The 13,169-nt window shown below is 43.5% G+C and overlaps 1 protein-coding gene across 1 annotated transcript in view; it reads left to right on the forward strand.

Annotated features, from left to right (window-relative positions):
* PCYT1A (phosphate cytidylyltransferase 1, choline, alpha) overlaps window positions 1–8,899 on the forward strand; it is a 36,084-nt gene extending 27,185 nt beyond the window's left edge. Inside the window, exons 3-8 of the mRNA XM_006884198.1 lie at window positions 2,096–2,212; window positions 2,790–2,941; window positions 5,276–5,354; window positions 5,597–5,739; window positions 7,293–7,481; window positions 8,693–8,899. Of these exons, the coding sequence (XP_006884260.1) occupies window positions 2,096–2,212; window positions 2,790–2,941; window positions 5,276–5,354; window positions 5,597–5,739; window positions 7,293–7,481; window positions 8,693–8,899 (887 nt within the window). The remainder of the gene's footprint in view (window positions 1–2,095; window positions 2,213–2,789; window positions 2,942–5,275; window positions 5,355–5,596; window positions 5,740–7,292; window positions 7,482–8,692) is intronic.
* The last annotated feature ends 4,270 nt before the right edge of the window (window positions 8,900–13,169 follow it).

A 13,169-nucleotide genomic window follows, 5' to 3' on the forward strand; every position in this document is an offset into this window, starting at 1 on the left:
CACTGCCCAGGTTTAGAGCAATGAAAATATCAGAAACTGAAGCTTAAAGCAGTTATGTTCATACCGATAAGGAGCTGGTGCACAGGTCTGGACTGAGGCCCTTTCTAACTCTTAAATCCATTATGCTATTTCTGTCTTCCTTTGTATTGCTGTATTTTATTTTTGAGGCTTTGATTTATTTGAATGGAAGTTCACAGAACAAATGAGTTTTCTGTTCAACAGTTCATAGATACTTTGTAGAGTCTGACTACATTCAAAACAATGTAACAACACTCTATTAACTTCCCCTTGCCTCTCATTTCCATTTCTCTTTTCTGTCCCTATATTTTACTTTAAATTCTATTTCCTGTGTTTGCAAATTAAATCAGTCCCATGATTGTACATCTAAAAAAATAAATAAGTGTGTAGAATGAAATGCTTTATTTTCTTTTTTGTCTCAAAGTCACCCAGCCTCTTGGAGGCAACCACTGTTACAATTTTTCAGGATCCAAGCAGATAGATTATATAGGCATCTGCCCTCATAACAGCTATTACATGTTGAATTTTATTCACCTTATAACTGATATTTAGGTTGTTTCCAAACTTTTGCTGTTATAAACAATGCTGCAGTAAATAATTTTTACTTATTTATAAATGTATCTGTGAGATGAATGTCTAGAACTAGAATTGCTTGGTCAAACAGTGTGAGCATTTGTCTTTTGGTAGATATTATATAATTGTCCTTAGGAATTGTACCATTTTAGATCTATCAGCAGTAACTCCTTGGTATAAAAACTATGTGTTTATGGGCAGGGTATCTGAAAAGAGTTAAGCCTTCCGAGAAGTAGTTTGTTCCACTCTGATTCGTTGTCCTGAAGACAGGAGGTCTTGGTCTGTAACATTTCCTTCCTAGGCTGATGTGATACTACATCTTATTTTAGACAGTGATAGTGAAATAGGAAGTGCTGTATGGGGCTCTGGTTGCTTAGTAGTAAGGAGTTATGCTGCCAACTCAAGGGCGTGCAGTTTGCATCTGCCAGTTTCTCCACGCGAGAAAGGGGAGAAGTCTCCTTCCATGCAGTTTACAGCCTCTGAAAACCTGCTGGAGTGGACCAGCTATGAGTTGATTCTGACTGCAGTGTAACGTGAAAGAACATAGTGAAATAGCTTTTCATTTACTCACAGAGTAGGAATAAGTTAGTAGGATTCTTAAAGTATATAATTTGCAATGTGATGATATGTTATGTGAGTTTTGGTCATAATAATGTTTATTTGACTTTGGAACTCGTCTTGTACACCAAAATATCATTTTCTGGTTTTTCTTTCGTAAGTCACTACCACCTAAGTAAGTTGACAGCCAGTTCTCTATTATTTTAATAAAACAGAGGTAAGGTAGAGCTACAATGAACAATTCCAAGATATTTATATTTAATTTCCAAACACTTAGTGTCTTACTTTTTGTTGTGAAAACTTAACATCATGCTCACTGTAAAAAAGGAAGAAATACTTAAAGGCATTTCACATATTGTCACAGAGCAAGTGTTGAAGGATGAAGGTGGAGCTGAGAAACAAATAAATTGGCAACTGCTCCCCTTAGCTTCTTACCCTCCTTCATTCTGAATCTTACCTTTCTATATCCTCCCTTAACCTGTGAAATAGTGGGGAAGTTTCTTTTCAAAGCATAATATTAGTCATTAGTAATCAAGGCAGCTTGAAAATGAGAATGCAAACGGCCAGAATCATAGTAGAAAACTGACACACAAATGGAAGATGAGTTTTTAAAGTTCAGTGCATCTCAGTTTGTTATTCTCCCATTGTCAGTTTTAAGTTACTGTTAATAAAAAAAAAATTTATGAAATCTGGGTACCTGAACAGTTTAGGATAATCTGACTAATCCAAGGAGTTAGTGACGATGGTCTTAGGAGAGTCTTTGTCCAAAAAGTCTGTTATCATATTGTTTACAACTACCGTCTGCTCCTGAATAAAGTTATTGCCCGGAGCATCTCAAGAGTGGTGTGTGTAGGGACAGAACATTCGCACAGGGCCATTTCCATTTGTCAGAGGTTGCATATTGAATAAACGTGTTTGTGTCATAAAACCTTTCTTTTGGCTTTAGATCACCGGCCTGTGAGAGTTTATGCAGATGGAATATTTGACTTATTTCACTCTGGTCATGCCCGAGCTCTGATGCAAGCGAAGAACCTTTTCCCAAATACATACCTCATTGTGGGAGGTAAGAAAATGCCTGGTGACTTTAGGTGCTGTCAGTCTAGAAAAGATGACAGGGGTTTCTCTCCTGTCTTTATAACCCAAGCATGTTGGCCTGCGGTTCTGTTTTAAAAGAAATGACACATACAGTGTGACTGCTCTTTGGTGTGATATGTATGAGAGGCCTGACTCTGGAGAGTCCAGGGTTTAGGCCTCATTGGCTCAAGACACCTGCTTGTTAGCTGAGTTCCCCTAGTCCTGGGAGCGCACATCTCCTGTCTCCAGTTCACAGCAGCATGTGCTCTGCATGTTGGTGTAGCATTTGGAATGATTTAACTGCTGCATAAATGCTTAGTAAGTTCATTTCAAAGTCAAAACCTTCGTGTCCTGTTGTACCTTTTCTTCTCTGGTATTTAGTGAGTGTTGCTCTTGAAAAGTATGTCTTGGATTAAGAAAAGCAGTGTTACCTGGGCTGAGCTACATCTAGGAGGTGCTTTTCCAGCTGGGAAGGATTGTTGCAGCTCTGGGAAGTGGGGCAAAGTAGGGGAGAACTTGGTGCTGGGAGGACTGTGACTCAGACCTTTATCATATGGTAACTGCAGTCTGCAGCGATGAGCTGACGCACAACTTCAAAGGCTTCACAGTGATGAATGAAAACGAGCGCTATGACTCGGTGCAGCACTGCCGATACGTGGATGAGGTGGTGAGGAACGCCCCCTGGACCCTGACACCTGAATTTCTGGCCGAACACCGGGTAAGAGATGGAGCACATGTCCTATTCCTTGTTCCGGAATCCCCTCAGTTCTCCAGGCTCCTGGCACTGGGAGTAGCTTTCCATTAGCTCAACTTCATGTCTACTTTCTACATAAGTTTCACATAGCAGAGATGACAGTGGTGTTTCTCCTAATAGTCATCTCTGACATTTATATGGGGTTGCTTAATGATTGGCAAGCTCTTTTAGATCTATTGCATTTCATTTTCCTCCTTTTACCCCAGAAACTCTCTTGAATAATTTTTCCCATGTCATAGATGAGGGGCAAAGCCCAGACAAACCAAGTAATGTGTGGGTCTTGGTCGACTTGACAGCACATGACAGGAAGTCTCGTCACAGGGAAGTCCTCTGGCCTGGTCTGTAGGGAGCTGTGCTGCTAACCCAAAGGCTGTGCCTCTCTGGTGGTTCAACTCCATCCGTGGCCCACACACAGACATTATATCTCTTTCTGCCCTCATCGTATTCCTATTCCAATCTCTTTAGCATACCCGTAGCCTCCCCTGCTTTCAGGAAGTTCACATTCCAGGAGATAAGACAGGTACTCATAGACCTTTCTTGTGTTGGATTAGAGCTTTTGTTTTGGGACAACAGGAGAGGGTTCAGAAATGAGGAATGCTTCTCACTCTTACTAATGAGATAGCACTATAAACCCCTCGCCTCCCTTTAATTTTCTATTGGAGTAACAGGTTTCTGAAAGGGGTAGGCATAAAAGATGAGGAGGATTCACCATTCTAGTTGGAGGGCTTTAGTCTTGAGGAACCAGCAAAGATTTCATTCGGGTCTCTGTAAGCACATGTAGAATATTGCAGGGGAATTGTTCAATGCAGTGGGAAAGACTAAAGACGGTCAAGGTGCTTTTTAAAGCAGTATTTAACATAGGCCTGAAGCTAGGGGATATCTTTGAAGCCTGTCCAGGTTTAGGACAGAGCTATTACCATTCTGGAGCCCTGGTGGCGCACGTTAACGGAAGGGTTAGTGATTTAAGCCTACTCAGTGACTGTGCAAGAGACAAACTTGGAGATTCCCTCCAGTCTGCTTCCTCAGTTCTCATTGACTCAGTGGTACCCACAGCAATGTTATTGTTCTCTAGCTTTTCTACATGAGCACTTAGTCTCCAGTGGCACCAAAGGTTATTTTCCACAACACAGCCTAGGCAGGCCCCTAGATGAGTATGATGTTGAAGAAACTTCTCGTTCTCCTTTTCTCTTTGTTGAAAGTCATGCTTGCCCCCATCCTTATTTTTACTTCTTATGAATCCCTAATAAGTGATTACAGGAACGTGAGATGTTAGCTGAGAGCCCGTGGTACAGTCTTGGTCAGCTTGCTGCCTAAAGCAGTGGCCTCTGGGAGTTGAATGTGGTAGTGTTGGCTGTGATAAGAAGCTTGGTGACCTAGTCCATGGAGTGTTGCACTCAAATTCACTAGCTGCGCCACAGAAGGAAGATGGGCAGTCTCCGTTAAGATGTATAGCCTTGGACACCGACTGCAAGGTCACTAGGAGTTGGAACTCGCTCGAAGGTAGTGAACTTGAGGTTTTGTTCTTTGGGTTTTTTAAAAATTCAGGAAGGAGTAAGTTAGGTGTAGCATCTCTCTCAGAATAATTACTGATTCCAGTGCCATATCGTCTCTTTGACCCTTGCAAGGCATATGGACAATAAATAGCAAATGATAGAGCCTGAGACCTAAATGTCTGTTACCGCTTTTGGGCTTTGTGTTTCTCAGGGATCCAGATGTATCTATTCCAGTAAAGGGGCTATTGGTTGTTCTGTTTATATTCCTACACAGCTTTTGATGGGCTGGAGGAGAAATCTCTTGAACAAGGAAGTGACCTTTTCCTCCTACTTTTAGAAATCCTTATGGAATCAATTTTTAGGGGTCTGGGAAGCCCAGTGGGGGAGGGTTAACCATGATCTGGTCCCAACTTGATGGCAGTGAGTTTTTTGCGTGTTGCAGGCCCACAAAGTGGGCGGGTGGGTTTCCTGCCTCTTTCCCTAGGCCCTGCTTTCTAACCAGCTCTCCTGCAAATCTCCTCACATAGCATGGTGACCAGTATACAGCAGGCAGGAAACATAGCCACTAGGCCAGGAGAAATATCGGAAAAGGAAACCAGCTGACTTCTTATTTATGATCCTTAGTAACCAGTTGGGTGGTTTGCAGATGAGTCACATCATTTACGAGTAAAGGGAAGTATAGAGAATGTGAAGAGTGTAGAGGCCCAACCTCTACTTACTGTCCCTCTTCGGGGCCTGGTACTATTCACTTGCGTTTTCTGAATAGCATTATCCTGGGTTTTACACACTGTTTCGTTATTTTCAGATTGATTTTGTAGCCCACGATGACATCCCATATTCTTCTGCTGGGAGTGATGATGTTTATAAGCACATCAAGGAAGCAGGTGAGTGAGTGGATGGGCACCCTCCTTTATGGGGCCTCATCTCCAGCTACAGAAGTTCTCCTGCGTCAGTACTGCACAGAGGAAAGATTGTAGCCGAGAAAGTCAATCGTCTATTTATCAGTATTTTCAGACATCGCTTCTGGTTTTTGAGGAAAGAAATGTTTCCAGTTTCCCTGTAGGCCTCCCGCCTGAGCTAACCAGCTTTCACAATGGCTGTCTTTGTGTGTATATTCTTGTATTAGGCATGTTTGCACCAACACAGAGGACAGACGGTATCTCCACGTCAGATATCATCACTCGAATTGTCCGGGACTATGATGTGTACGCTAGACGGAACCTGCAGAGGGGCTACACAGCCAAGGAGCTCAACGTCAGCTTTATCAACGTGAGTCCAGCCCGCTGTTCAGAGGGCCTTGGCCCTGGAGGATGCAGCTTCCTGCCCACGGTCACTCCCCAAAACTTAATAAATGCCTTCTTGCAGGGGATACGGAGCTAAGCTCTACACAAAGAAAATAAACTAAAGGCAATTTCTGTCCTTACAGTTTTATGTCAACATGGTCAAGAAATAAGAATGTGTGACTTTCTTGTTGTTGTTATTGTTATGTACTGTTGGAATTGACCCATAGCTGACCCTCCAGCAAGTTTTGAGAGGTCATTCAATTGCATGGGAGGAGATTGTCCATTGTTCTCAGTGCCACATTAATATAAAACATTTAAAACAGTAGTCCTTAACTGTTTGTAGTAATTTTCATTAAAATCTGATGAAAGCTATGAACCTTCCCCCAGAGTGTATAGTTTTGCACAACAAGTTAATATAATCTTTTAGAAAGAAATTGTAATACATTTTATAAATAAATAAAATATATTATGCTCTGGTAGCCTAGTGGCAAGAAGTTGTGCTGCAATCCCAAAGGCACACAGTTCAAGGTCACCAGCTGCTCCATGGAAGAAGGATGGGCAGTCTCTTCCTGTATGATTAACTGCCTCAGAAAACCCACTGGAGGGTCAGTTCTGGGTAGGTTCCAACTCAACAGTAAACAACAACAACATACCTCAATGAAGTTGATTTTTAAAAATATGTTGCTGATTCTGTCTTTTATATAAGTAGTTTACCGTGCTCCCTCAACTGACCCCAGATCTGGGAATGACACTAAAATAAATGAAAAGATTTCTCTACCAAAAAAATTTACCTGCTGTTATCTCCTACTGTAAAATTTTTCTTATTATCCCTAAAACTCAGATATTTAAAAGCCTTAAACTTATTCTTTTTCTGTTTGTCACCTGGAAATTATGAAATTACTATTGATTTGACTAAAATTTGCTTCCCAGAATGTTCATATCATATTCCCTTGTCTCTAGGACAAAGAGTATCATCTTAAGTTTGAGAATTAACAGATGGACCTCCAGAATACCAGAACAAGCAAGAAAACCCACCAACCAAAAAACTCCCAACTTCTAAAATCCTAGACTAGACTAATGATAAAGGAGAAAAAATATATAGGATAAAAAGTGAACTTAAAAATCCAGTCCTTCCACTCTCAACCTACTGTCGCCGCTGCCTTCTTGGCAGTGTTGTGCTGTGAGCTCATTGCTCCATGCAGGCGGCTCCATCTGGAGTGGAGTTCAGGGCATGCTGGGCTTAGGCTCCAAACTTGTGCTTTGTCTTAAGAAAATTACTTCATTTGGCTGCATGCCTGTTAACTAGGCCTACTCTACATACCCAGTTTAATCCATGCTTCTACAATAATAATTTGTCTCATATTTTTCTAGAACATGATCCTTCAAAGCTTATGTCTATTAGTAGGCTGAGGAAGTGTAAATAAAACAAGAGATTCTAAAGACCAGAACAGTGTGTGCTTGAACCATGTTTTTCTATCATTTTTGGTAGGAAAATGAGGGTAAGTATTATTTCTCAAAACAGTGATTTTCTTTGTCCAGGAAAAGAAATACCACTTGCAGGAGCGGGTTGACAAAGTAAAGAAGAAAGTGAAAGATGTAGAGGAAAAGTCAAAAGAATTTGTTCAGAAGGTGGAGGAAAAGAGCATCGACCTCATTCAGAAATGGGAAGAGAAGTCGCGAGAATTCATTGGCAGTTTCCTGGAAATGTTTGGCCCAGAAGGAGCGCTGGTATGTTCTTCCCTAAAGAATTTGGGGCATTTCCACGTGGAAATTCTAGAGAGTCAGAATTCCCAAGCCGAAAGGGGCATTGATCTCACGAGGTTAACTGTTCTTTGGGTTCCTCATATCTGGGCAGAGCTGTTTTTCCACTACCCCCTATACCCCCAATGCTTTATGATCTTTTCAGAAAGAGGCTATATCCTCTTAAATAGTGTTTCTAGCCTTTTAGCAGTCTCCAAATCTGCTGACAGGATAAGCAAGTAGCCTTACTCCATTGCTTATCCACCACAGCTTTAGATATGAGGGAAGGAATGAATAAAGGATAGTACAAAGCATGTTGCCTCCATTATACACTGTGTGTCTGTAGGATCCCTGGGCCAGGTGGGAATTCTGTCCTTGAGCAGGAAGCTAATGTAAACCAAATAAAGGGGAGAGAGAGAGTGTGTGTGTGTGTGTGTGTGTGTGTGTGTGTGTGTGTGTGTTGTAGTTTTTCAGCAAATGAATCCTAAGCCAGGTTTTAGGAAGGATCTGACTGTGAAGGTGGTTCCGTACTCTCCATGCTAGAGTTGAGTTTTCAAGCAGGGCACAAAATTTCCTTCTTAGAGAACTTCAACCGGGCTGGGTCCCCTTTTGTCTGAGGTAATTCCTTTGTTTTTGCCTGGAACCCAGACTGCAGACAAAGTAGCTTTCTAAGAATTCTTCAAATAAAATTTGGTGACTGTGGCTGGCAAGTAATGCAATGCTTTTACTGCTGGAACCAACTCATTGTTGCATCTCCATGGGGTTTTCGAGGCTTAAATGCACAGGAGGGAATTGCCCATCTTTTCCCTGATGATCCTCTGGTAGATTTGAGCCACCAAAAAGGCCTTCGGGTTAGCATTGCAACTCCCTATGGATTACGCCGCCAGGGCTGGAGCCCTTAAATAGATAATGTAGTGAAGACTCTTGGAGGAGGAAATTGCTTAGAACTGTATCCTTGACCCTTCTCTGGAGTAGATGGCCCTGCTTCCATCAGTGACAGGGTAACAGGAGAAGATGTGTCAGAGACAGTGAGATTGGCCCAGGATAGAGCGGTGTTTAGGGCTATTGTGCACAGGGTCGCTAGGAATCGCAGGTGACTCAACAGCACATGACAACAACAGCAACAGCATTGCAGGGCCATTTGTACCCATTCCAGTCTCAGGAAGCGTCCTTCTGACTCCTTTTTTCGGTTTCCTCAGAAACATATGCTGAAAGAGGGGAAAGGCCGGATGCTGCAAGCCATCAGTCCAAAGCAGAGCCCCAGCAGCAGCCCGACGCATGAACGCTCCCCCTCGCCCACTTTCAGATGGCCCTTCTCCGGCAAGACTTCCCCACCTTCCTCTCCAGCAAACCTCTCCAAGCACAGGGCTGCTGCCTGTGACATCAGTGAGGATGAAGAGGACTAGCCTTCCATCCCTTCTCCCCTCCCTTCTCCCTCTGTCTTGTCACCTTCAGAAGCTTGCTGTTGAATTCCAAATTGTGATCCCAACACTAAACTCAAGGATAGCTACAGAGGAAAGCAGATGGGGGATGGGGAAACCAACAGCCTTTGCTCTGCCCACACCCCAAGGAGGCTTACTGCACCTTGGAGGACTGCTCTGCACCATCCACCCACCTCAAAGGACAGCTCTGCTGTTTGTGTTCATGTGATCTTGACAGGGAAATTCCCATTTTTATTAATTTTTTTTAAAAATTTAGTCTTGCAAAATGTAAGTAGAACTAATGTTTTGCCCCTGAGGAGGAGGCAGAAGAAGCAAGTGGTGGGACAACCCAGAGGCCTTTTCTTCCCAACACTACAGTGTTTTGCCTTCTGTTCTGAAGCAAACCGACTTGCCAAGTCCTTCAAGCAAGGACCCATGCTGACGGGTGGTCAAGGGCGAGTACGGCACGATTTTGATTTCCTTGAAAACTTAAGAGCTGAGAGATTGCAGTAAAAAACAAACAAAACAATCTTCCAGCATGCTGTTGGCACACATGTCAGTGTGGGAAGAAGGGGTCTGAGCCTAATGTTTCTACTCCCTGAGGAGTTTCTTGTTGGACCCAATGGGGCCCATGAAGACACTGATGGGGATAGGATGACCACATGGTATCAACTGTGGTTTTCCTGCTATGTTCATCTTCTCAGAAAACTCTGTTGCCTAGTTACTTGGGAGTCCTTGTCCATCTTTCCCAGCACTTTTAGGGTAACTGTTAATTGGGGAAGGGAGTGGGGCCATACTTAATCCTATAGCAAGTTCGTTGAGATGCATTTCCTGCTGGGATTAAGTCCCTGGCCTCCCTATTACCATTTCAATGCTATCACCAAGCTGTCTATAGAGGAGACTTTGTAAGTGTCTGCAGTTCAAACATAGTCTGCTAATTTATTTCACTCATACCCAGAGAGGTTTGCACATAACATGGAGGCACAAGTTTAAGGAAACAAGCACTTCCTTTTGTAAAGCAACGGCCTTATCTGAACCTCTCCCCCTTTTAAAGACGTTCTTGACCCAAACCAGTGCTCCGCTGGGTTTCTTTTCTTTTGCAGAGAGAGCAGGGCCTTCCTGCACTGCCCGGCCAGCAGGCCACAGAGCAGGGGTTCACATTGCGGAGGTCTGGTTGGTTCCCTCACAGTTTGCTCCAGTGTGTGCCTCATGGCTGGGCCCTACCTCCTCTGTGAGGTTGCTCAGGAAGACTGAGTACTTGCATTTTGCCACGGAGAATGTATAACACTGCTTTTGGGCACAAGCTTGTCTTGAACACTCACAGTATCCTATCTCCTCAGCTGCCTGACCTTGCAATCCAGTAGTTGGGTGCAGGAAAAATTTACTTGTGTCCAGGCCCCACACCCCCTATCACTCATAAATACCCCTTGTGGGGGTGGAGTTTCAGTGTTTTCAGCTAAGAAAACCACATTTAATCTTTTCTTGCCACATAAGTCTCCTCCCTGTGCACACCTTCTGGTAAAAATCTGCTCTCCTGCCTGAGGGCCAGAGGCTGGATCATGGCCTGTCCACACAGCAGAAGTGCCTGGGTTCCCAAAGCCCTGACACCCAGAGAGGTAGAGCATAATTCTGGACAGGAGCAGAGCACAGAAATCTCTTGTCCCAGTGGTCTCTCAAAATCACATTTCTCGCTCTTCCATGAAGTGCTTTTTTACCATCAAACCTGGATCACCTGTGCTTTGGCTTGATGGCCTGTCCTTGAAGCAATTTGTGTTTCCCCACATTACCCAGTTTCTTGGGAATCATGTCCCTTCCCTTTTCTGCTTTGGGCTTTCCTCCTTGAGAATTCTGCCTCTCTGATGTAGACAGGCAGTGAAGTCCTGTGGAAGCCCACCCACTTCCGACCTCCCAGTGTTCGTTGCCCAAGTATTTAAAAAGGCCGTGTGCTGTCCCTCCCTTCATCTGCGTCTCTACTGCTGGAAGGTGACGTGTGTGTGGGCACTGCTCTCAGAGGAGTGCCCCGCCCTCCTGGCAAACCTCTGCTGCCTCAACTTCCTAACACGAGCATATTTTCAAATAATGTTGACCAAAGGCAAAAACCTGATGGTGTGGCACGTTAGATTCCTTGGAAGAAATGTGATCGTAGGTGCTGGAGAAGGGTGGGCAGGGAGAGGAAGCTGTTGGGATCATGCACTATTTAATCGTGTGTACCAAAATTAAATGAGGTTAGAGTTTGCACACTGCCTGTGACCTGTAAACTTTCAGCTGTCAGTGAGGTTGTGGAGCAAGTTCTCTGAGTCACACGTGTGACAGCGCTCAGCCCAAGTGGGCCGATTATGGTAGAGAGGGAAGAGCCTTGAGCAGTGGGGCCCAGAGCCTCTGTCTACAAAGAGAGAGGCTGGAGACAGAAGACCTGGAGCTGGAGGTGAGGCAGTGAGTGTTTAAAGCGGTTTCCTCCTGGCAGGCTGGGCAGAAAGGTTTTCCTGCACTAGATTTAGGAACCCTGAAGAATACCAGGCATAACTTTCGAGGACTAGAAACTTGCATTGCTGCAGCGGCCTCTAACCGCTAGCGCCAAAGACCATCGTTCTGGGAGGATTGGGTAAGGAGGTTGAGGATAAGAGGAGCCTGGAAATGCTGAAAAGGAAGAAAGATAGAAGGTAGGTGGGAAACCACCTTTGCTCTTTTCTGATCATCAATGGCTTCCTAGGCAGCAGCGCCGGGTCCTGCTGTCCTGTGACACCCCCACCCACGGTTGCTCACAAAGCCTGTGTTTTCTGCTGTGTTTTAACCTGGAAGTAACTGCTTTTTTGGAGCTTACAGCTTTTTAAATCCTGTTCCAGGTCCCTTATCTAAAATCTGTTCCAAATCAACTCTATTTTTCTGCTTTCCTTTAATTCCCCCAGAGTCCTAACTTCTAAATGTTCTGTCAGTATACATGGCCACCAGGAGCTGAACCAATAGATAGAAATAATTTCCTTTAACAATATTTTTTAACTAATGGTGTTTTTTTTAAAAAAAAAAAGCTTACCAATATAAGTATTTTTAAAGGTTCTATTTTTCCAAGTCATAACAATGATAGTTCTTATTTCCTCTCATAGAGTTGATTGTCATGGGATGAAGACTGGTTCCCTAACATCTATTTTTCCAAATAAATAAGTAGAACATGTTCTTGGGATTATACTATTAAATGTTAATTGTCTTAAAAGTTATAGAGAGAATTTCTGTCTGCCAAAGTCTTATGTCAGTACCCATATTGGGATAGAAAACAAAAATGCCAGATTTAACATTAAAAGCTAAACTAGAAAGACTCAGGTGTGTTCTTTTGAGGTGGGCCTTCCTTCCATTCTCCATGGAAGGGCGCGGACTGTGTTGATCATGAGTAATTGATTTGTTGAGGATCCAGGAAAGAGAAATGCTGGCCTTGGCACGCTAACCTTATCAGCAAAGCCAGAGTCCACAGCAGTTTTCCTTAATTAGTATATTGTTTTTCTGTCTGAGTTTAATTTATTCAGAGTTCTTTTGGCTGTTCTCACTTCAAATAAATGATGATATTCCATTTCTTATGGTCTGACCGGGCATATCTGTGAATGATTTTTTTTTTTTTAATTTTTTTTTTATTCAGGGCTTTTACCTTTGTTCTCAATTCCTTTGCTTCTGTGTCCTAATTTCAAATCACGCTCCATCAACAATTCCTTTTGCAGCTGCAACTGGAATAAATGTTGACCTGCTAACTGCAAAGTTGGTGGTTCAAATCCACCAGCCAATCCTTGAGATAAAGACTTAGCAGTCTGCCTCCAGGAAGACTAACAGCCTTTGAAGCCCTCGGGGGCAGGTCTGCTCTGTCCTGTAGGGATCACCTGAGTCAGAATCAGCTTGGTGATGACGGGGTTGCTGACAAAGGGAGACTGATACAGAGTGCACAGGCTTACTGTGATCCACTTACAAAAGAGCAAAGACACCTTCCATCTGTTCTCCGGATGTCTGATGCTTTCAGGACTTGGGGCCGTACTGTTTTGCCTGTCAGAGTTCTGTTGCTATTGTTGTACCATACAGGTACCATATTGTCTTCTTCCTCGGGGTTGCTGTAGGAAATCTCACTGTGCCCTTACTCTGTGTAGGCTCTAAGGGATAACAGTGACACCCGCTGAGGCAGTATCCCCAGACACAGATTTTTCAGGCAGCGCCCTGTTTGTTTATTACAAAATTTAAAAATCTCTTTTCCAGGCAAACTCCAACCCCATTTTATCCCGAT

The sequence above is a fragment of the Elephantulus edwardii genome, unplaced genomic scaffold, assembly GCF_000299155.1.
Source record: "Elephantulus edwardii isolate Elephantulus edwardi_28Jun2011 unplaced genomic scaffold, EleEdw1.0 scaffold00032, whole genome shotgun sequence".
Taxonomy (NCBI): domain Eukaryota; kingdom Metazoa; phylum Chordata; class Mammalia; order Macroscelidea; family Macroscelididae; genus Elephantulus; species Elephantulus edwardii.